At 40.6% G+C, this 25,360-nt stretch overlaps 1 protein-coding gene across 11 annotated transcripts in view; it reads right to left on the reverse strand.

The window, feature by feature from the left end:
- Positions 1-25,360, reverse strand: part of ABLIM2 (actin binding LIM protein family member 2) — a 211,972-nt gene that overhangs the window by 135,300 nt on the left and 51,312 nt on the right. For all 11 annotated transcript variants that reach the window (XM_039540941.1, XM_039540943.1, XM_039540944.1 and 8 more), the window contains exon 2: positions 16,810-16,953. In XM_039540941.1, coding sequence (XP_039396875.1) covers positions 16,810-16,953 — 144 coding nt within the window. The remainder of the gene's footprint in view (positions 1-16,809; positions 16,954-25,360) is intronic.

Genomic DNA, 25,360 nt, shown 5'->3' on the forward strand with positions numbered 1-25,360 from the left:
GGAGAGTGAGCACGAGGACGTTTTGGGAAGACATTCTCAATGTAACGAATACACACTACATACAAAGCGTGTACGCTGGAGGGACCACCCTTCCCCAAACCGCCTGCGGCAGAAATGGAGCCCAGCCACTTGTTCTTTGCGACTCTAGCAATCAGTTTAGATTTCCAAGGCTATGACTGCATGGGAAAAGGATTAAAGACTGGCATTCTAAAAAACAGAACAAGCTGAGATTCACCTTTGCACAGCCCAAAGGCTGGCCCTGCTAACAAAGGGCATGTGCAAACCTCAGGAGCTCCCTCCAGTTCATCAGTACAAACAGGGACGGAGCCAGGATCATGTTTTGAGATTACAGGGGAGGAGGGGAAGGAGAGAGCCAAGAGCTCTCTGCTTGAAATCACAGGGAGAGAGGATTATCTGCTCTGAACCTTCAAAGAGGCTTGGATTTGGTTGAGAAAAAAGGTAGATGTTCAAACTTGTTCCTATGCTAGGAGGACAGTCAGACCTATCCTTAGTCACCGCAACATCCTTGTTGTCAAGTGCTCCGACTCCACTTCTGGAAGAAGTGCTTTTGGGAGCAGTACCTGCAGTAACCTACAATGTTCAAGGTCAAATTAGGTTGAAATTCGAGATGTAAGGAGGATGGAAGAGGTAAGTGTGTCATCCAGGCAATGCTACCAGTCATCCACAGCCCACACAAGGAAAGTGCAGGTGTTGCTTGTAAACTTCACTGTGTTGCGTGCATGTAATATTAACAGCAGAGCTATCCAGAGCGGCTTAATTTTTAAGTCACCATTTATAGTATGTTGATTGATCTACATTAGCCTTGTTCTTTGTCTTGCTTAAGATCAACAATGAAAACCTCATTCTAACTTTTATTAAGTTCATACAGAGGTATATATGCCTCCTGAACATATTTTTTGAGCAATAGCGCATGGCTAGCTAGACATCAGCTTTCTGTTATGTATACAGTAGCGTGACCGAAGCATAAATCAAATACGGATTTAAAGGTGAGAATAGGAACTGCTGTTCTGGACTTTAAATTAATGACACTAATGTTACATTTTAAAATTGCTAGAAGATATCAAGTAGTGTCTAAACTTGCAGTAATAACTATATGAGGAAGGAAGGTGAAGTGTGTAATTAGTTTCTTCATCTTCCTTGTAGAAGATTCCTTTATTCCAGTCGCACTCAAACTTGCCACTATGTGACTGGACCAAAGTCCATAAGATCATCAATAGATTTTAAACACATTTAGAATATAAAAAATAGACAGCAGAAGTAATTGCTATTATAGGCATGAAAACTACCAAGGAAAGGTTACACTTTGAACAGAGGTGCTCTGTTAACACAGCTGGCTAACAGTACAAAGGCACAATTACCCCAGCTGTCTGTGTCTTAGGGTTTTTTTTGTTTGTTTTAAATTGCTATTTTTTGTCTGATGGCTCTGAGAAGTTTGCCCAGCTGTGTTGAAGAGTTTCTTATTCACAACCCAAGATGTGTTATACAATACCATATTCATTCTCAACTCTGTGCTGCGAACACTGAACTCTACGCATTGTGAATAATCACAGAGGGACAAATTAAACACAGTTCAGCAACTCTGTAAAAGTGCTATTTGTTTTAAGAGACCTGGGATCCAATTCTGTAACTGTAGGATGCATGGGACTCTAAACTGAGGTCAATGGAAGTCACACACACAGAGGGACTGCAGCGGTGGGCCTTTGGATTAAGGATTAAAATATTCCGCCTCAAAGAGAAACCCACAACCAGTGTGAGGTGAGGGGAAACAGTCAGGAAACACGTTGGAGTCTTAAGGCAATCGTCCTCTTAGGGGATTTCTACACTGACAGGCTAATGGGTCTTAGGATGCAGGGCCGTTTAACTGCAGTGTAGACATTCTGGCTTGGGCTGCAGCCCGAGCTCTGGAACCCTCTCATTTTGCGGAGCCCTGTGAGCCTGAGTCAGCTGGCACAGGCCAACCATAGGTTTTTAATTGCAATGTAGACAGGGGCGGCTCTAGCAATTCCGCCGCCCCAAGCACGGCGGCACGCCGCGGGGGGCGTGCTGGCGGTCGCTGGTCCCGCGGCTCCGGTGGACCTCCTGCAGACGTGCCTGCGGAGGGTCCGCTGGTCCCGCGGCTCCGGTGGAGCATCCGCAGCCATGCCTGCGGGAGGTCCACTGGAGCCGCGGGACCAGCGGACCCTCCGCAGGCACGTCTGCAGGAGGTCCACCGGAGCCACCTGCCGCTCTCCCGGCGACAGGCAGAGCGCCCCCCGCGGCATGCCGCCCCAAGCGCGCGCTTGACGCGCTGGGGTCTAGAGCCGGCCCTGAATGTAGACCTACCTTCCAGTGCAAAGAGCACTGGGAGGAGCAGGCAGTAGTGAGTGACTCCCAAACTCTGGGGAAGGAAAGAGTTAATTCCCCAGAACATCTGGACAGAAGGCTTTGCTGACCCTCTTCCCATCTCTTTGTTGCTTGGTTGAGTCCCCACTCCATCTACCCATCCACTCTAGCTGTACCATATGAGAAATGGAAAAAACTCAGCAGGAGTTAGTGCTGCTTCAGAGAGGGAAGAGTTAGGTGCAGTGAGGAAAGAAACTCCTTTTCAATTCCTTAGAAGAACAAAATATAATCTATACAAAATAATCTCAAATTCTGCTTATTTAAAGAGAACAAATATTTAACAATAAAATAAAAATCTTGTCTTTAATTAAGATAAGTAATTATTTTTCCTCCATAACGGCATAAATTATTAAACATTAAAATATTAAGGAAACCCAGAACAGCTTTGAAAAAATAATTGCTCCCTGAGAATTTATAAAATTTCAAGTCCTTCATTCTAATAATTACTGTTTTAGGGATGGGAAAAAACTATTTATTTCCTGTCAGCTTTACTAGTTTCTATGCAATACCCTAGCAAAGAGAAAGTGTCTGCTAAAATATGCACATTTTTAGTTTACATAGTGCACAGTTTGTTCTGAATCAATTAGCTCTGGAACAAATTGATTGGTCACTTGTGGTCTATATATTTCTTCCTTTTCTGTGATTTGATCAACTCTTCAGCTATGTTCTCATTGAGTATTTCTATTATAATGCTGGTTACTTACAGGTACAATAATAGTTTTCAAAACTTGAGCTAAGGTCTGTTTTTAAATGTCAACCCCCAGGACATGTTTCAGTGAAAACAGACATTTTTTCATGAAAATTTGGAGTTATTTGAAAAAACATTTTTGTCAAAAACAAACAAAATGTTGATGAAAAATGTGTACCAGCTGTGGTCATCACATACTAGTTTTATAGCCATGACAATGGTATTGCTGTTACTAAGGGCTAGTCTACACTTACCTGCCGGTCCGCGTGAGGTGAGTTTTGAGTTCGATTCAACTACGTCTAATCTATCTAACGAGTAGTTAAACCCCCCGCGCGCTCCAGTCGACTCCGGTACTCCACCACTGCAAAAGGGCGGGCGAGAGTCGCCGCGAGCCGCCGCTCCTCCCCCGCGCGCCGATCGATAATAAATAAAAAACTAGACTTTTTTTCAGCGCACGCTATTCACGTAGCTGAACTTGCGTACCCTAGTTCGACCCCCGCCCTTAGTGTAGACCTGCCCTAAGAGTCCATCAGCAAATAGAAATGTTCATTTTCTTAATACCTGAATTGTTTTAAATGACTTTGTTCTGAATCTTGGTGTCATTTTTTGGCTGCTTCAACTTGGTTCTTGCACATGGTCATCAGATGTTTCCAGAGCATTCACCAGGCTGCCCTGAAAGCAACACTTCTGGAACCAGGCTTTTCAGATTGAGAAACTACAGTAGGCTGGGCTCCATACACTCTTCCTTCAGTACCTTATTTTAGAGATTGAGGAAGGTCTTGTGAAATTCACAAAGAGTCTAAGACTCAGATGCCCTAGTGTGAAACGAGGGCTGATTTGAGGGTTTCCTGTATACCTTGTAGGCAGGCTCCATTGCAGGGCACTGCAAACCAGGCACTCTCTCCACTGGGGATTTCCCCCAGAACAAAGGGGATTTCCCAGTGGCTCAAGGACAGTCTTATAACCCTACACAAGCCCCTCCCATGCAGCACATTGGGTTTATTGGAAGGGAAGCTGGGAGAGAGTCTAGTCAGAGCACAGGCACGCTGGCTATTCTAGGTTGCTGCAACAACCCACTGGGGAAAAAATATCAAAATTTGGCCTCCATTCAGAATTGAGTTATTGCTTTAAAACCGAAACAAAAAAAATGGCAAAAATAGCCAAATTTACAAAGGAGCTAAAAAGAATTTAAAAGCGAAGTGTTGTATGTCCAGGTGCTGAATTTTACAGTTCTGTCATCCAATGATAGTTTTGGCCTTTAAAAAGAAATATTGCAGTCATATATCATTCCACAGATTGGCTTTTTGGAAAACATTTAATGGCTTTGTTTTAATTTTTCATGAAAGAAGTTTCATGTGCCCAGTTACAACATAGTAAAAGATCTGCAAACTAAAGACTCGCTCTAATTATACACTGACATGACAGATGGTCCATTGTGCCAATGATTCACAGAAAACAGTTGCAAATAGTGGATCTACTGAGAAGGTGGTGGCTTTTGTTGAGCAGTTCTCTCATAGCCTTCTTTCTTCACTCCATCATACCCCTTCCCCTCAGACCCAATCACACCCTGCCCCAAGATACAGGGATAGGAGGAACCTGATGTAGGCAGAGTGTTAAGCTGTATAGAAGCAGAATTCTCCATTGTCTATCTCTGGCATCGATGGGTCTCCTCCTTCGGAAGCGGTGTAATGATTTCTGTAGAAGAGCAGCTCTTCACACTAATTAATATCCCTCTTCAGTATGGCAATTCACACAATCACAGAGGATCACAATACAACCGCTCAGATGTTACAGTACAACATGGAACAGATATGACAAGTAAGATTAAAGTATGCAGCAACTCACAAGCATTCAACAGAATCTAAAGTGGTCTTAGCTGATGGGAAAATCTGACTCTCAAAAGCAGAACTTGAACGATTCAACTGAACCAAGAGACCTAATTTTAGTGGGATTGCACACATCTAACTGAGGGCTAAGTTTGGCCCTGTGTATTTAAAGCTTATCTTAGTTCGGCAATAGCTTTTAATGTCTTTGAATTTGTGCATTTCCATCCAACTGTTATCATTACTTAGCAATACTGGGTGTCATATTCAAAAGAACTCACCACTATCCTAACTACTTCCCACAAAGTCAGTGAGTTTTACACCAATGACTCCAATGGGAGAAGAGCTGGCCCAACTCTGAGTTCTTTTGAAAATCCCACCTGCTGTTCTATATATGTTTAATTTACTATAATGAAGGTTCAAACCTCTTTCATGGACTAAGATGTAACAGAAGCTAAAAGCTAGAGAGTGAAAGATTAGGGGGGAATGTGTATGCTTCTCATTTTATGAAATGTGTAGAAGTTTAGAAGACTACATTAAGCACCTGTAGTTTTGCTATACACCTTTTGATGCACATCTAACATGAAACTAAGGAAATTACAAAAAAAAGCCCTATCAAAACAGAAACTTTACCTCATAAAATGAAACTAATCCATTTGTAAATTTAAAAGAATAAAATGTTTGGATTCTGCCTTCAGTCAGATATTCTTTTCCCACATATAATTATACTGAAACTCCCACCCTCCTCATTGCATTTTATTAATCACACAAATTCATGAAGCAGGTGTTCTTAAAATTCAATCCAGCAGACTCTAGGTGAAGGGTATGCCATTCAACAAAATGACGGCTAGAATGGCTATGGGATGATGAGGGATATTTGATCAAGACATCTGAGAAGTTGCAGAATGTTCTTTATGCCCTCAAACAACAGCAGAGACTAATTAGAGAACACGATAAACTTAGCAGAAAAATTAAAAATAATTTCATGACCAGGGGGGTTCTCTAATGAATATATTATAAGCCACATGAAGATTCTTTACCTCCTAATGAATGGAAACATTAATTCTGGTCTCTTGTCATTTATGAGCTAGTTATACACAGTACTTCAGCTCCAACTCTAGTAAAACTTCCATGGTACCACAGGATCTTTTAACTTCAGATAAAATGATCTCAAATAGGAAACCTATAAGAGCTGGTCAAAATATGAATATGTATTTTCAAAAAAATGTCAACCACTCCGAATGCTAGTCAAAACACAGCAACATTTCTCATCAAAGCCTTTTTTTTTTTTTTTTTACACAAACCAACCAGCTCAAAAAACAAGCTTGGGCTTTCCATTTTGAAATGACTGTGGGTATTTTTTTCCAGTGTAGAACTACCCTCAGGGACTAAAGGCCAGATCTGCAAAGGGATTTAGACACCTAAAGATGCAGCTAGGTAGCTATTGGGATTTTCAAGAGCTCCTACATAGGCTTGCACCTAACTTCCCTTGAAAACAAGGTTAGATGCTCTTGAAGACCGCACTAGCCACCTACCTGCATCTTTAGGAAAATAGCTACCTTTAAACATCTGGCCCTCAAGCACTTGGGCTGAATAATCAGTGGGGCCATTGGACAATTGAGATGCTAAAGGAGCAATCAGGGAAGATAAGGCTGTTGCAGAGAAGCTAAATTAATTCTTTGCATTGATCTTCACTGCAGAGGATAGGAGGGAGATTCTCACATCTGAGCCATTCTTCTTAGGTGACAGGTCAGAGGAAGTGTCCCAGGCTGAGGTGCCAATAGTAGAGGCTTTGTAACAAACTGATAAATTAAACAGTAATATAATCACCAGAACCTGATGGCATGGGTGGTGGGTGACAAGCAGGCTTGGAGAGGCTAGGCCCCGGCTGGCCTGCCCCTTCTACCCGGGGCCCCACACTTCCCGCCCCTCTTCCTCCGCCAGAGCCCAGAGCCCTCCTCTAGCCCCAGAGCGCCCAGTGGGCGGGTAGACAGTGCGCCCCGGCGCGCTGGGTGGGTAGACAGTGCACCTGGTGAGTGGCCGGCACAAGCACCGGCTCCAGTCGCCCTGCGTTCCTGGCTACAGGCTAGCCCCGACTAGCCCCAGGGGAAGGGCACCAGAACCCTCCCAAAAGTTGGGGGGGGGAGCCAGGGAGGCAAAGGTAGCCCCCTGCCCGTGTATCAAGCCCTTCACCCAGGGCAGATGGAGGGACCCAGGCTCCTCACAGCTGCCTGTGCAGCTCTCCTGACCTGGCTCCGGCCGGGGAGGGGGCGCTTCAGAACCACCGCCCAGCCATGAAAAGAGCTAGGCCAGCAGCTGTGGGGAGCCATGGTGGACCCTCCCTTTCCCGTGACGTGGGGGGCCAGAGCAGCCCCCGGCCCATGTCCCTACAACTCCGCAGCTCCTCACAGCTGCCCGTGCACGGCTCTTACCATGGCTGGGCTGTGGCTCCGAGTCCCTCCCCCCAATCCCCGGCCAGAGCCAGGTCAGGGGGAGCCACACGGGCAGCTATGGGGAGCTGGCGTGGAGTCACAGACCCTCCTCCTGCCCTAGGTGGCCGGGGAACGCAGGGAGTGGCGACATGGGCTGGCGGACATGGGTGGGTGGTGGGGTCTCAGGGGGAAGAGGAGAGGAAATGAGTGTGGTCCACCCTGGAAAAAAGTGGACAGGTCAGGCCTCTTCACTTTCAAAAAGTGTCCCCTTGGTCCCTCCCCCTGTTCTGGTGCCCCTGGCCCAGGGCTCGGCCACATGGGAAAGAAGAACCATGGCAAGAAGCAAGAGGGAGTCTGGGGGTGGAGTGTGGGCGGGGCCACTCAGGCAGTTTGGGCAGGCTGAGCCTTCCCCTGACTTTGATGCCTACCACCCATGCCTGATGGTATTCACCATTCGCAAGGAATTCAGATATGAAATTGCAGAACGACTAACTGTGGTATGCAACCTATCGATTAAATCAGCCTCCATTCCAGATAACTGGAGGATAGCTAATGTGATGGTGATTTTTTGAAAAGGCTCCAGACACAATCCTGGCATTTACAAGCCAGTAAGCCTAACTTTAGTATTGGGCAAATTGCTTGAAACTATAGTAAGGAATAGAATGAACAGACACATAGATAAACATGATATGTTGGGGAAGAGTCAACACAGCTTTTGTAAAGGGAATTCATGCCTCACCAATCTGTTAGTATTTTTGAGGAGGTCACAAACATGTGGACAAGAGTGATCCAGTGAATATAGTGTACTTGGACTTTCAGAATGCTTTTTGATAAGGTCCCTCACCAAAGGCTCTCAGGGAAAGTAAGGAGACCTGGGATAAGAGGGAAGGGCCTTTCATGGATCAGTAACATGGTTAAAAGACAGGAAACATAGGACAGGAACAAATCATCACTTTTCACAATGGAGAGAAGTGAATAGTGAGATCCCCCAAGGATCTGTACTGGGACCGGTGCTGTTCAACAAATTCATAAATAATCTGAAAAAAAGAAATAAACAACAAGATTGCAAACTCTGCAGATAGTACAAAGTTACTCAAGACAGTTAAGTCCGAAGCTGACTGGGAAGAGTTACAAAGGGATCTCACAAAATTGGGTGACTGGGCAACAAAATGGCAGATGAAATTCAATTCTGATAAATGCAAAACATAATCCCAACTATACATACAAAATTATGGGGTCTAAATTAGCTGTTACCGCTCAAGAAAGAGATCTCGGAATCATTGTGGATGTTTTCAAAAAACTATCTGCTCAAAGTGCCAGCAGTCAAAACGCTAACAGAATGTTACGAAGCATTAGGTAAGGGATAGATAATAAGACAGAAAATATCATAATGCCACTATATAAATCCACGGTATGCCCTTGAATACTGTCTGCGGTTCTGGTTGCCCCATCTCAAAAAAAGATACATCAGAACTGGAAAAAGTACAGAGAAGGGCAACAAAAGTGATTAGGGTTATGGAACAGCTTCTGTATGGGGAGAGACTAAAAAGACTGGGACTGTTCAGCTTGGAAAAGATTACTGAGAGGGGATATGATAAAGGACTATAAAATAATGAATGGTGTGGAGAAAAAGTGTCATTTACCCCTTCATATAACACAAGAGCTAGGAGTCACTCAGTGAAATTAATAGGCAGTAGATTTAAAACAAACACAAGGAAGCACTTCTTCAGACAATGCACAGTCAACCTGCAGAACTCATTGCCAGGGGATGTTAAAGGCTAAAAGTATAGCTGATTTAAAAAAGTATTAAATAAGTCATGGAGTATAGGTCCATCAATGGCTATCAGCCAAGATGGTCCTGGACATAACCCCTTGCTCTGGATGTTCCTAAACCTCGGACAGCTAGAAGCTGGGACTGGATGACAGGGGACAGATCACTCGATAAATTGCCCTGTTTTGTTCACTTCCTCTGAAGCATCTGGCATTGGCCACTGTGAGAAGACAGGATACTGGGCTAGATAGACCATTGGTCTGACCTAATATGGCCATTCTTATTTTCTTATGTATTTACCTATGAAAGTTTTACACATAGTCCATTGTCCCAATCCAGCAAACCTCTGAAGCATGTGTTTAACTTTCAATCGGATTTGAATTGGACTATTTATGTGCTAAAAGTTAAGCATACCAAGTGCTTGGCAGATCAGAAGTTTTGTGATATTATTTGAGTAATGACTAGAATTTGCTGGGCTCTATACTGGAGGCTGTACCTGATCATCATCAACAATTACTTGTGCACTAGTAAAAAAACCTAAGCCAGAGGAGGTGGAGGTAGGTAAGAAACAAGGCAAATCAGAGGAATAAATAAGCTTTCAGCCTGATACACATTATAGAATTTTTTAAAAAGCTATGGTCTGAAAAGCCCAACACAGGATCAGATTGACCACTGGATTACATCAGTTTTACGCTGGCATGACTCCAATGAAATCAATGAACAGAGTCACACCACTGTAAATCTGGTGTGACAGAATGGTCAGGCCACTAAACTCTTCAAGACAGATTGTGAGAGTGCCATGTCCATTGCTCACTTATTCCTGGCATATCTATTTACCATGTTCAGGGCCCTACAGGGCCCTGAAGGACTTAGCCAGTGATGAACACACTGCTGGTATTGTCTGAATGCAAGGTAATGAACCACACCTGCTTTGTTAACTTTGTTTTGGGCTCTAATCTTACTTTCAAGTTTTCTGTAGATGGCTCCTCTCCTGCAACCTGAGACCCTTTGGTTTTACACTATGTTCAAATGCAAATCCCTCGGATTACACATGGGAGCTTTAAACATGCTTATTTATAGCCCAGCAGATGGGTTTGATGTCATAAACAAACCACTCCCTGTTACCAAGTTACAGATACCTTCTAATTTTTTCCTTCTCTAGTGAATACTCTCTGTCCTAGCTCTGCCCATCTTCTCATCTGAATCCAATGCAGTTAAAATTATTGGCTCCAATTCTCATTTACACTAAGGGTGCTTTCCATCACTCCAGTCACGTAAAAGGGGCTTTAACATGGGTGAAGCTGTAATGAATACCCACCCCAAGACCCCCTCTTCACTGCCACAGTTGTATAAAGGAGTCATTAGTTCAGTGGTTCTCAAACTTTTGTACTGGTGACCCCTTTCAAGTAGCAAGCCTCTAAGTGCGACCCCCCCTAATAAATTAAAAACACTTTTTTATACATTTAACACCATTATAAATGCTGGAGGCAAAGTGGGGTTTGGGGTCGAGGCTGACAGCTTGCGACTCCCCAGATAATAACCTCACAACCCCCTGAGGGGTCCCGACCCCCAGTTTGAGAACCCCTGCATTAGTGCAAATGTGAAACAGGCACATTGGCTTACAGAGCTACACCAATTTACACAAGTTGAGGATCTGACCCACTATGATCAATTAAACCCAATATGCAAGGTTAAATACCTAGCAGGGTGCCTACACTAAAAAGCGGACTATTTCACCATGGAGGAGCAGAGCTACTGTTTCCAAGACACATACAGCACTACAGCAATCCAGGGTCCAATGGGTTTTGATTAAAGATTGAGTAGCAAGACCTAAAGAAAAGATGGGTGGATATATGGTAAAGCTGATCCTGTATAGCAGGCCTTGTTTTTCTACACCTGAGGTTCAGGTTGCAAGTTCACTGCCTTGTCTTTGACTGTAACCTGGCTAAGGACAGAGAAACCATGCACAGCACATTCCACTCACATCTGTATAACTTTATAGTAGGGTTTTGCAGGGCCATATTTATTTTGTAGGGAAACTGCAGGACTCCACACAAGGCCACTGTAGGTTTGCAGAGCAGCATTCGTGGAAGTTGTGTGAATTTGTTCCTGCCACAGCATGCTAGAGGTGATCATTTAAAGCATGAAGAGTCACGCCCTCTGTTTTTTAAAATTTTTTAATTTATAGTCAAATCTATGCCAGTCACCACCAAATTATCTGTGCACCTCAGATACACTGGGCTTGTATATGCTCCTGAACTATTTCCTAAATAGTAACGCTCCATGCAGTTCAGTGTTATGCTGTACGTGTTAGAAAGATATCATACCATAAACACTGAGAGCCTCAAGAATAACTTGAGCCAAAATAAAGATGATCTCTATCTTTATTATCTATATGGGATCAAACTTTAGTTGTCCAGGGTAATGTAATGACACCGTGACACTAGCAGGCCAAGTGCCAGCTCATGTCAAAGTCCCTGTATCTCAACTAGACACTAACAGATACATAGCTGTAATCTGTCTGGCTCACTTGTGGGTTGATATTGATAAAACAGGCATTAGAATTATAAGGAAGAATTTAGTGTTTAGATTCATTTGAATACTTGTGAGATGCTGCATGCTTTAATCTTACTTGTAATATCTGTGTTCCATGTTGTAATGTAATATTTGAACGGTTGTATTGTGAGCCTCTGTGACTCGCCATACTGAAGAGGGATATTAATTAATTGTTATGCCCCTTCTGAAGGAGGAGACCCATCAATACTGGAAAGGCTATGAGTAGTTCTTACAATTGGAAACTCCCCACATCTGGATGGAGGAATCCTCAACAAAAGGACTAAAAACTTATTGTTGTTCTGCTTTGCTCCCTGTGAAGAGGAGTCATGCAAGTCATCCCATCAGATGAGTTTGCACCTCACATCACATAGCAGGAGAGGGATAAAAACGTTGAACAAATGCAACTAGGTATCTCTATGCTGCTTAGAGATGCTGGGTCAGCAAGCTGTTTCTAGGCATAAACAAGAGATCCCCAGCAGCTTTGCCTGGGTTAGCCCTAAAGGACAAATAGAACTTGATGATTATAGAAGCCTATAGACTTTTGAAAACCTAAGACTGTAACTCATTCGCGTATCTGTGTTTGCTTGCTTTAACTTTGTAAATAACTCTCTAATTTCCTTTTCCTATTTAATAAATCTTCATATAGTTTACCATAGGATTGGCTACAAGAATTGTCTTTGGTGTGAGACCTGAAGTGCAACTGACCTCGGGTAATTGACTGGTCCTTTGGGATTAGGAGTAACCTGAATATTGCATGCATCCGACGAAGTGGGTATTCACCCACGAAAGCTCATGCTCCGATACGCTTGTTAGTCTATAAGGTGCCACAGAACTCTTTGCTGAATATTGCTGTGATTCTTGGTGTAAGGGACCATCTACAACATCACTCACTTGGGTGGCAAGACAGACTGGAGTACCCAAGGGGACTGTCTGTGACTCCGTGTTAAGGCTGTTAAAGTGCTTGAGGAGTTTGCACCTGGTACAATTAGCTGGTGAAATCTAAGTGTTAGAACTCACAATCTGTCCTGTGGTTGGCCTAGAGGACCAGAATTTCTCTATCATCACGTACCGTATGAAAAGCTATTGTGACAGATGCCCTAGAAGTGAACTAGAAAATGGATTTAGTTTGAATTGTATAGCCCTAATAGTCAATATTTTATCATGTTTTGTCGTTCTCTTTCATATTTTTCTACTGCTTTAATGAAAAAAAATAAAACAGCATTCTCATAGCTGTTAACCAAAGGATTTAGAGCCTAAAGAAAAGAGCATTGCCTTATATTTCAATGGCACAAAGTTTAAATCCTGTTATTACACTTTTATTAAAACTGACTTGAATGGGAGCTCTGTCTGAGTAAAGACAGAGTAAAGATTTAGGAACGGGGCCCAATGCAAGGGACACCCAGACTGATGTCCTGTAGTTCCAGACTGATAGGATGAGTTGCAGAAATTAGATTTTTTACTTGGTCTACAAACGATGCTTCTGCATCTTCAGTACATCAGTCTGGAACATATTACGGACCTCACTGATTTTATTGGAGAGTTCCTAGCATTCATAGCATTGTTATCATTACCTTTAACCTGGATCTGTTTCCTCACAGTTATAACTCGGAGCAATCATTAACTGATGTATTAGCTTTTCAACCCTCTTTTTGACATTTCTCTTTGTTTTGGAACATAGTGGAGCTTTATCTGGGGAACCTGACAGAGATAGGGTGGGATTTTAACCTTTGGTGCCAGTTTCATTATTTTTATATATTTATATATGTCATTTCAAATAAAAGATATCTATAAGCAAGCTGTTGGCAGCTGGATAATTCATGAAACTCACAATCCACATAGGGATAACCATGTAGCAATATGATAATATATTCAATTGTTTTGATAGCTAGTAAGCCAGGCAGCAGAATATACTCCATTCCACTCCACTCCCCTTCCCACAACTAATGCTCTCTCAAATAAATTGGTTCTATATATCACTTATGTGCTCACAAGTAACCGTTACTCCTCCCAGTGTAAGATCATCTGCCATTAAAAAAAAGTACTTGGATAAGACCATGCTGTACCTCATTGCACACCTCCCCTACACTCAGTACAGATTCAGTTATACCCTTTGTTCATGGGCTTTTAGCTAGTTTATAATCTTCATGTTCGTGTCCAAAGCTTTAAAGGTATGAGTTTGTGAGTAATGTTATCAGATGCTTTATTAAATCCTAACACGTCTTTTGTGTTCCCTTCATCCACTAAGTTTATCATGCTATTAAAAAAGGACCACACAATAAAGTTGGCCTAACAACCTGTGTACATTTTATTTATTTATTTATTTAGCCTGTGCTACCTATAGCCAATGGTTCCTTTACCTTCCATCCCACACTGAAGTGGTAGTCTGCATTCAAATACTGTCTACAGTCCTGAAAAACTGGACACCAGAAAGATGTCAATGGATTAGAAGGAGTTCACAAACAAGCAACAAAATGAACATGAGATTTGATTTATGAGGAAAGATTAAAAGACCTAAATAGGTATAAGCTTGGCAAAATGATGACTAAGGTAAAATATGATAAATGTCTACAAGTATTTGAAGGGTCTAAACACCAAGGGAGTGATTATCAGCTGGAGTAAACTGTCATAGCTCCATTGACTTCACTGGTGTTATGCTGAAGGTCTGTCCACAAAGAAGACTGCTAGTTTAGGGTGGTTTTGGCAATTATTCATTTTGGGTTCAGCCCAGATGCTCGGAATCAGGGAATTCATGACAAGTTCCCTAGAGGAAACAGATGATGTGAGTAGGCTTAGGTCTCATTTCTTTTAGTCACTAGGGATAATGTATTAAAAAGATTATTTTCTTCTTTTTTGGATTTTTTTTTCCTGTCATGGGCTCCAAATATGTATCAGGGTAAAATATAGTGTGCTTCATCTGGCCTCATATGAGACATTCCTCCTCTCTTCCTAAGATTTTAATGTATAAAATTTCATTTGTGAATACAATTTTCCATTTGTCAGAAGAACATTCCACGGCACATTACTATTATTGAATAAAACTTAACGGATTGTTTAAAATAGGAAAAAGAAAACAAAATAGGAAAAATTCCCGATCTAGCCAAAACACAATTTCTTTTACTGACTGGAACTCTGCAGGTATCCCCAGTGTCATCAATATACTTTTGTAGGATGCTAAAGAGAAAACATCAACTTCATCCCTCAAAGTATGAGAGATTTTTCTGGAGGTTGTATTGAGTTGACATGATGATTTTACCACCCACGTTCTAGTGTATATGAATTCAAAATCCATTCCATAAAATAGATGTTTGGGATACACACAGTATAAGCACCTAACTGAAGACTCCTGAAAAGACATAAAATTACAAACCAGTCTGGAAAGTGATAAAAGAAGAGATCAGAGGACTGACCCTACTTCCACTGAAAGCAATGGCAGAACTTCTGCTTATTTCAATGGGAGTATGGTTGGGCCCATGTTTGGGGAAGAAGGCCCCTTTAGCAGGCTTAACTTGGAATAGATCTAAATTAAAAAGCTGTCTTTGGAAAAATTCTTGAATTTTGTTTTCTGTTCTCTAATCAATTCATTTCAACTATAAAGGAGTTAGAATTCAGCAGCAATGTCTGTTAGTTGAGAAAGAGTCCTATGGCACCTTATAGACCAGGGGTAGGCAACCTATGGCATGTGTGCCGAAGGCGGCACGCGAGCTGATTTTCAGTGGCACTCACACTGCCTGGGTCCTGGCCATTGGTCCGGGGACTCTGCATTTTAATTTAATGTTAAATGAAGCTTCTTAAACATTTAAAAAACCTTATTTACTTTACATACAACAATAGTTTAGTTATATATTATAGACTTATAGAAAGAGGTCTTTTAAAAACATTAAAATGTATTACTGGCACGCGAAACCTTAAATTAGACTGAATAAATGAAGACTCGGTACACCACTTCTGAAAGGTTGCCGACCCCTGTTATAGACTAACAGAAGTATTGGAGCATAAGTTTTTGTGGGTGAATACCCACTTCGTCTTGCATCTGAAAAATATGTACTGATTTTAGTCCACTTTAAATACTTTAAGTTATGACCTTTATTCCGCTAGCTCTGTGGATGTAACTAAAATATTTGTTCCATTTAGAACACTGTATTATTGCTTATTTGTCTTCCTGTATAATTTTTCCACAAAATGATATAGCATCAAACTGTATTAAGTCACATTATAGTATCTAATACTGTCACTATACCTAATTCATTAAAGATTCATCCAGGTATTGAATATCACGTGCTGTGAGCTTTGTTCCGCAGGATTAATAAAGATGTAATTGTACTTGACCGAGGGAACAATATGAAGGAGAAACTCATTTGATGTGCCCTTGAAATGTGCTCAACTATATTTTGAGCAGAATTAAAAATTAAACAAACTGCACACATGGCCCAGCGGATAAAGAACTGGTCTAGGAGTTAGGAGACCTGAGTTCTAAGCATAGTTGTGCCTTTAACCAGGTATGTGACCTTTAGCAATTCACTTCATCTCTCTGTGCTTCAATTTCCCATTCCAATCTAAGGCTGCCAGCTCTTCCGGGGGATGGTCTTTTACTACGAGTTTGTACACTGCCTACCACAGTGGGTTTCAGATCTCACTTGGGGCCTCTATAATTTACAGCCTAAAAAATAGAGCATCTGTCTTGTGGATGGTGTTTGGAAATAAAGTTGCAGTAAACTGCTGACTAGCAATAGCTAGGCAAATGGCCTATTAAAGATTAATTATCAATTTGTTCATTTATATGTTTAAAACAAAACAGACCCTTAAAGCCTACAAAGTTATCCTGCAAACTGGACACAGCTAATCTATGGAATCTTGTGTTCCTTTGTTGTTACCCTTGACTTCCATCCCTCGTGCTGTGTTCCTCTCCCATCTTGTCCCTATTTAGGCTCCAATCTTGCAAAAAGCTCCAGCTGGGTGAACCCTTGCACTTGGAACTCGCTGCAGGATCAGGGTCTTAGGACCATAAACTCTTTGATGTGAGGACTGGCTTGTACTATAGATCTGTGCTGTTTCCAAAACAATGGGGCCACAATCTCCAGGGCGTTACTGTAAAAAAAAATATATAACAGCAGACAGCAATAAATAGTAAACACTTACCTTTACAAACAAAGCACTTAATATGAAAATATTTGTTCTGAACTCTCAAAACTTCCCCTTTGCATGGGTTTCCGCAGTTATTGCAGAGAATTGCTGTACCCGATGGTTTCTCCAGGTGGCTATGTACAGCCTGTGGTTGAGAAACTGTAAAGAAAGAGAAGTTGTATAAGAACATACAGTAGATTAAAAACTTCTGCTGGACAAATTACATAAAACGATGGTCTTATTAGACAAACAAATAATGAAAATTGACATTTCAGTCAAAACATGCCATGAACATGAATCCTGGGCCAAAGTGGTCTCACTTGCTGGTGCTGGCCAGCTCCTGAAGTGGTCTTTTTAAACTTTATTTTAATTGAATTTCCTTTAGAGTCATATGTCAGTGTAAACAGTCTGCTCACAAATTTAAAGCATCACTGCTGATTTTCACTTCCATTTAGGTTACCACCGCAATTATGAAAAAGAATTGTACACAGCTTATGAATTTCACAAGCAACTTGAATAAAAACATTTGGATCAAGGGTCGTATAAAGAGAAAATTCAACTGCCTTTTTTTTTCCAGTTTGCATCACACTGTTTAATTACAATTTTAAATTAAATATTTTGTCAATTTAAAAAAAAAACAAAACAGCTCTCGTTACAAATTATTTGCTGAAACTGATGTGTCACAGAATCTCAAGCACCTGATTCCGCCCCAGACTATAAGCAATTACGAAAGACTTTCCTTTAGCTCAATTGATAAATGCTTGTGCTTTTAGAACCAGAGGATCCAAGTTCTGTTTCCACAGGTTACATGACATTCCAGATAAGCATAACCATGAACTACTATGTGCCCACTTATTTGTTGCAATAGTATTATGTGATGACAGACACTGAAGATACTACAAAGATATTGTAAAGTTTCCCTAACTTTTGAATGCTGAGCTGCTCCTCAGCAAAATAAAACCAACTGCACTCCTCCTCTTCCTGCAACCTCACCATGCATTGTTAAAAGCCTACTCATATTAACTGTACATCCTCCATGTGCCCTCTCATGGCTAGTCTTTTTGGTGCCTCCCTCCACGTCCTCCTAAACACAACTCTTTGGAAAACACTGACATAGATCTTCAGATGACCCTTACCCTGCCTTGTTACATGCTTTGATGAGAATTGAAATAGCTTAAAATGTTGCCATATAAAGTACCATCATTAGCACCCATTGCTATGAATGGGCTCAGAACTATTTTTCATGGGTACTGCAAACTCAGAGAGATATCGCTACATCAGTTGCACTTGCTTTATGTTTGAAGGTTTCTTTGTACCCATGACAGACTTTTTTCAAATTAAGGCTGAGAACCTGGAGAACTAAGAGGCCCATGCTCCCAGCTAGTCCTTTGCCCACATTAATCCCCCAGTTTGGAAAACACCAATGTACTGTAAATAGCAAATTTCCAGCCAGGAGACACAGAAAGTTTGGGGAACTTTAAAGAATGTTAAGCACTATGACATGACTACAGTGTTCTGGTACGATACATGCTTGGTAACCCTTGGTACTCATATAATTGTGCTTAGTCAGCAGACACTTTCTTCGGTACGTGGCACTGAAGCACTAAGATAGTGATTAATTTATTACTACATTAAAATACATTTGAAGCCACTGAAGGAATAACTATAATAAATACGACTTGGTGAGTGGAGCTCTGATCTCACTTATTGACATCCAGAGCAAATGTTCTCAGCTCAGAAGTCAAAATATGATTGCTTCTAACCAATAGTTTGCAAACTCAAATTGAAATGAGGGTGTGGGGAGGAAAATCACAAAGTGATTTGCCCCTTACATCATCACTAGTGATAAAGAGTCTGCAATCAGAACTTCATTGACAACTCTGTGGCAGAAAAGTAAGACAGTTACATAGTAGCTTTGCTCATCATAGCCTAGGGTGACCAGATGTCCCATTTTACAGGGACAGTCCCAATATTTGGGACTTTGTCTTATATAGGCTCCTATTACCCTCCACCTCCTGTCCTGATTTTTCACACTTGCTGTCTGGTCACCCTATCATAGCCACATACAACAAATACGAATTCTTCTATCACAAAATTTGCCAACATAAAGACCAGGATACAATTTTCACAAGGGCCTAAATCTCTAGGAGCCTAAGTCTCAGTAAAAGTTAAGGGAACTTAGCCAATTGAACCTATAGCAGATTTCTGGCAAGCAAGATATAACCATTGATGTTGGAATTGATCCAGAATAGTGGGGTTAAAATATTTATTCTCATATAAACTATCATGTACTCTTGCAAATCAGATTCTATGCTAAACATATCCAGGCACTTTCTTCAGACTCCCAGGCACAGTCACCCTTTTAGAATAGTGAAAAACAGAGGTAAGATGTTGTTCTGCTTTCCCATAAGTATATATCAAAATGTTGAGCAAGGCATTTTTTATGAAACATGCAACTAACTAGTAATTTGTATTGCAAATACTTAATACTGGAGGAAGGATCCTGCACTGGAGGAGAGATGATCTAACAGGTGTTTTCTATTTCTAATCTCTAAAAGCAAAAGCCTGCAAACTTTTCCTCACACAAGTATTCATGTAAGGTACGTACTCACTTGAGTAAGGATTTTTATGATCAAGCTGTAAGTTTACATATAAAAGAAATCGTATGCAATATGCTAGGGATGCATGCATAAACTTTGTTTTTCTACGTTATGTGACTTTCAGTCAAATATATTTTTCTATTACATTTAGTAAATAGTACACTGAACTTTCAAGATCGTCAGCACTGAAGGTAAATGTCATTTTAAATCAACTTAAATCTTCTTTTGATAAAAAACAAACACACCCCAAAAGCAACTCCCCGCCGACTCTTTACTCTGTATGTTACAGGTTAAAAATAGTTGATAGGTTAGAGTAAAAAAGGGATTCTAAGGGTCTTTATCTATGCATTATGGTAACAAATAAAGGCTGTAATCCTGCTGTCCTTCTGCAAGCAAATGCCTATTGACTTCAACAAGAGATGCAAGTATATGAAGGCTGCAGAACTGAGCTCATTTAGGCTAGCAAAATATTGAGCAAATTAAAAATGTGCTGCCATCTTGTGATTTAAAATAGAAATTGCACCTATTAGGTTGTTTATGCAAAAGAGCATTCCAAAGAATTATAGGAAATGTTGAACTCAAACTTTCTAGTTCTTGTAATTTTGCTACAGTACATTTATTATTTGAACAATTTTAATATGTTAGGTAACAGTGCCTATGGGCTGAATTATTAAAACAAATTGTAACAGGCTTGTATTATGACTCACCACACCCATAGTAGTTTTTCCACCTGGCAACAGATTAATACAGGGAACTAATAGAGTGAACAAGGGAGAGTAAATTACATACTGAATGTCCCTCTTCTTACTCCAGGGATTCAGCACATCATTCTAAAGTTGGTTCCCCCCCCCCCCCCGAGTGTTTCTAGATCAGCTTTAAAAAGTTTCCGTACAGTCTCACAAAAAGAAAACAAATGCAACTTAAAAATAAACTTATCAGTGGTGTTATGTCCTCTCATATTGACCAATAAATTAACTAAATTAAATTAAATAATAAATTAAATAAATTAGTAAAAGTGCTATCAGCCAATTACCCCTTAATTTTCCTTAATAACTGTTTCAGGGCTAAAAGTTGTCTCCCTGTATTTACTCTAACACTGATCCTCCAAATACTTGTGCATGTAACTTTGTATGTAGAAGTTTTTCAAAGCAGAAAGACATTAATGCAGTCAACCATGCAGATGTTTCCTCTGCGTGAAAATTATGAACATCTTTCCTAGTAAATAACGATAGATTTTTATTAAAGGGTTTCCTCATTTGGAATTGGCTGTAACTGCTGCTTGAACTCTGGCCGCTTACACGGAAACTTCATGTAGTGTTTGTTAAAAAGAAACACTATTAAAAGGTTATTGTCAACTGCACCCATTCTCACAGTCCCACCTCCTCTGGAGCAGCAAGACTTACTGCAGGTTGTTTCCCTTGAATGCTAGCATTGATTCCAAAATGTGCATTAGGGCCAAGTGCTCTGCATAGCTCCCTGTAATACCTAACCTGCAATGTATCTGGGAATCAACACAGTAGCCTTTTTTGTTACAGTAGGACTCAAAAAAATAAATAAATAAATAAATAAAAAAAAGGGGAGGGGTGGGCGGGACCTATCTGGCATGTTCTTGAGATCTTTTTGATGTCTTAGCATTTTTTGTTTAACAATAGTTTCCAAGCCATGAGTGGAAATGAAAAGTAAAGAAGAATTATATTTAGCTAAAGCACAGGTATGCAACAAACTGTAAAACAACTATAACTTTTTGCTTGCATTCCATTTTTTAAATCTCACAAGGATGCATTTGACATTCAAAAATAACCGTGTTAAATAAGCACGAATGAACAAACAACAAAAACTAACAGGGTGCTTTATTTTCCTCTCAATTCAAAAGGAATTAATTAATTTACTACATTAAAACTGATCAGAGTTTCACCCAACATTCTCTGTGAATATAACCTCTGTGCGGTCATAAAAAAAACTATGTTTCTTCATAGAGTTAATTAAACACCGTCTCTTTCATCTGGAACAACAATGATAGAACATGAGAAATAACTCCTTCACACTAGAGAACTCTTCTTTTATTCAAGTTCTACTACATTTTTAACTTACATGGATTTCAATAAAGTTTTAAATCCACTCTCTTTATATAGTAATTCCGATCATTTTACTTTTGTTTGTATGTGTCAAAGTTTAGCTTCAAAGTGTATGAGTATGCGCCATCAACATATTTTGTTAGCAATATGCCGTCATCCCTTTTGGAGTTTAATGATTATACAGTATATTAGGACATTTAGCGTAGCATCCTCCTGATTCAAGTTCTCATTAAAGTTTGAGTGATCACATACTTTTCCTAGATTGCTGAATTGAATGAAATTTGAAATTCACCTTTATTTACTCTACACTTAAAATAGCCTCTGCTGAATGGAAATATAGAGGGAGCCCTTGTTGTGTTGGTGATGAACTATGCATGGAGCCCAAAATCTTGCCGATGTTCTGCTGTGACTGGGTCTGGTACTTCCACAGGTCTGGATGAGGAAGCAGATTATAACTACTCATATTAGAAAGTCACTGATGGTTCGTGCATCCTTACTTGCTTCTCAAAGACCTAGGAAGAATTTCCTGTACGCATATTCCCACAAGAAAAACAACAGATTATAAAGAAATGAGTAAGTGTAGGATACATTTCCAGAGCATTGCCACATAGGCACTATCTGGTGCCAGGAACTTTATTGCTGATATTCTTGCTAAATATCCATATGACAGGACACCCTGATCACTGACAGTGCTGCAGCCTGGGGAAGGCTGCAGGCCCAGCTGAGCGCAATTATACACTTTCTGGCGGGGGGGCTGTGAGCACCTGAGTGGCAATCACTGAGCTAACAAGGTAACTGGGGAGAATATAAGGGGAGGAAACAGGAAGCAAGGGGAGCTCAAGAGGAGCTCAGGAGGAAGCTCGGAGAGAACCTGGGCTCAGAAGTGAGGGATGTAGGGAAGCCTACCTTGCCGTAAGCGTGTATTGCACAATTATTACTATGTAAGAAGGAAATAAATACACACATTGGTGTAAGATAAACAGCCCGGTGTGTGTGTTTGTGACTGGAAAACCATCTGAACTGGCTAGACAGTGAGGTTCACTGGGTAGCGATGGAGATGTCCTGTGACAATCCAGTATCAACATATTTCTAATATCAAAAGTCAGACAGCTACCGAAATCACAGGTTACCTACTGAGTACTCAGCAGGAGTGAGGTGCTGCTCCAATTAATTCTAGTATTAAATAAGGTTTATTGAATTAGCAGTGACTCATTGAAAAGAAGTAAGATTTTCACTCACATACAACTGTCTATATGATGACCATCTATATGGCCCTGATAAAACTGATCCTGGAATACTGCACTGAGTTTTGCACACCTTAATGCTGGAAATATAAAGATGAATTGGAGGGAGTACATTATTAGGGCAGTAGAGGTATTGATTTATACTGAGTGAGGAAAATAATTCAATATGTATAATATGGTTGAGCCACAACTGAGGGGATATGGGATAATTTGGCTAAGCAATGACTGAGGGAAGACAAGGAGAATCACCTACAAATGTCTGAAGGATGTAAGTCTGGAGAGGAATTATTTAGAGGACCAAAGTGGGCATTACTAGAAATGGGACAAATTAAAAAAAAAAAAAGAGATAATTAATGTTAAATATCAGAAAAAAAATAAAATATCTGATCATGAAATATATCGATATTAGACTGGGAATTGGAGATTGGAAATGTATGGGAGCCACGTTGGATGGGAAATATAAAATTAAATTGATGAATGCAATAGATAGTTTCCTGTGGAGACTATCATGCAATGGCAGAGGGGTACATGAGGATTTTCATGGATGTTTTCCATTTGATGAAGTTTACTCTTCATAGAACAGTTTTTCAAAGTAGTTATTTTAAACCAAACCAAAATTCATGTGAGATATTACGTGAATAAACTTTTCCATCCCTACAGAACAAGTTCCCATTATCCTAAAAATAAGATTCATGGTACTGGAGACGTGCTACTTCTCACACCAAGGAAACTCTGCTGATTGCCACATGGATGGTGTATAGCAGAGCAATACATTCCTCCATAGCCATCCCATCCATGGCTGAGCATCTTATACCCATGAAATAGAAACAATAATTAATAGCTAAACCGAGCATAAAGGTTTAAAAGAATCAATGTCCATTCCCTAGTACATATGAAAATATGAACAACAAATCAGACACAGGCAGCACTCCCAGCTTTGAACACCAATGAGCAGCTCTAGTGATGAATACCGCTGCACACGTCTGGATGCACAGAAAGTGGCTCAATACTATCAACATCAAACTGTTCCATCATTAGGGCTAGAAGTCGTCACCAAAATGCAAAACAGATAAATTGGAGATGGGAATGCCATTCATTCATTAAATGTTAGAAAGACAAATGTCTCAGGGCCCTAACCTAGGGCGTGAGAGACCTGAGATAAATTGCCAGTTCTGCCACAGACTTCCTGTGTGACTTTGGGCAAGTTCCTTAGGTCCAGATTTTCAAAAGTTATTTAGGTGCCTTAAAAAACAAAAGAAAAACCAACAGAAATTAAACACCTTGCACTTTTGAAAATCCCACTAGGTGCCTATCTGCATCTTTAGACAGCTAAATATCTTTGAAAATCTGGCGCTTAGCCTCTCTCTGCCTTAGTTTCACATCTGCAAAACCAAAGTACTACACAGTACTTCCCTACCTCACAAGAGGGTTGTGAGGATAAATACATTAGAGACTGTGAGGTAAGCACCTGAGAAAGATTTTTCCTTTAAAAATCCTTGAGATCCTCCGTAACTTTGCTGGGTACTGGGGATGCCCCTCTAACCCTCCTGCGGGAAGCTGCAGAGCAGAGCCACTGCATAGATGCTACTCTAGCCTTCATCGCCTTTGTGCTTCCTTTCCCTCTCCCCTGAAGGGTGGAGGAAGAGAGAAGAGCTAAGGGATCATGGAGTGGTGACTCCTCCAGGTTTTCCCATCCCTCCCTCTCAAGCCCCAGAACATCTTATCACTCAGCTAAAGGTTTATGTTCACAGCCTTTTTCAAGCTAACCCTCTCATGTTAGCATGCTAAGATCGAAAAAATTTTCGATCTTAAATCTGACAGTAAAATAGATGGTTAGAGAAGTTTGTCCACTTGGCAATGACCCATCCACAAAAAGACCTCAAAATTGCATCCAGTTCTCTGGGGGTTTGAAATCTGACCACTTTACTGTATACTAACTACTGACTTCCTAAAGAGATCTTTTATAGTGACGTTCAAGTAGTGTACTTTCTGAAGAGCAGGGTACAGTTCTTCCAAGGAATTCTTGTCAGTTGTTCCTACACTGCATTGCAGTGAAGTAAGCAGCATTATTCTTCATTTTGCACAGTTTATCTGACATATTTCTTCGCAGTCCAATGAACTACATAGAAAAAAACCCCAAACAAACGTCATGTTCAATGAAGTCTCCAATTCTTTTCTAAAACTAAAATACAGTAATTTAATGTATGAATCCAAAAGGGTCCAGATTAGCAATCTTTTATCTTTGCCCTATACAGATATATTAAATATTCATTATTAATAACTGGTTATAGTATCTCTTCCCAAGGCACTAACAAAAGGTTTTGAAGTCTCATTCAGTACTGCCTAAGGATCAAAATCAAGTCATAGATTTACAGTGTTGGCTGGCACAGGAGACCCGATTCTTAAAACTGTAAGTCTGAAACACCATGTGACACTACTACTGATTCCTGAGTACTTTGCATGGGAGATAGCAGGAAAAAGGGTCACAGGTTATCTTGCACAATGCAAAATAGGCTACTGCAAACACACACAGTAAGATACAGAATACAATACAAAGTGTTCAATGCCAAACAGTTTCAAATCTGTCCGTATATTCACATGCAAGATGCACAATACACTGCAAGGAGGCTAGCGCAAGCAAACCTAT

The sequence above is a fragment of the Mauremys reevesii genome, linkage group 5 (genome assembly GCF_016161935.1).
Source record: "Mauremys reevesii isolate NIE-2019 linkage group 5, ASM1616193v1, whole genome shotgun sequence".
In the NCBI taxonomy this organism is placed as follows: Eukaryota; Metazoa; Chordata; order Testudines; family Geoemydidae; genus Mauremys; species Mauremys reevesii.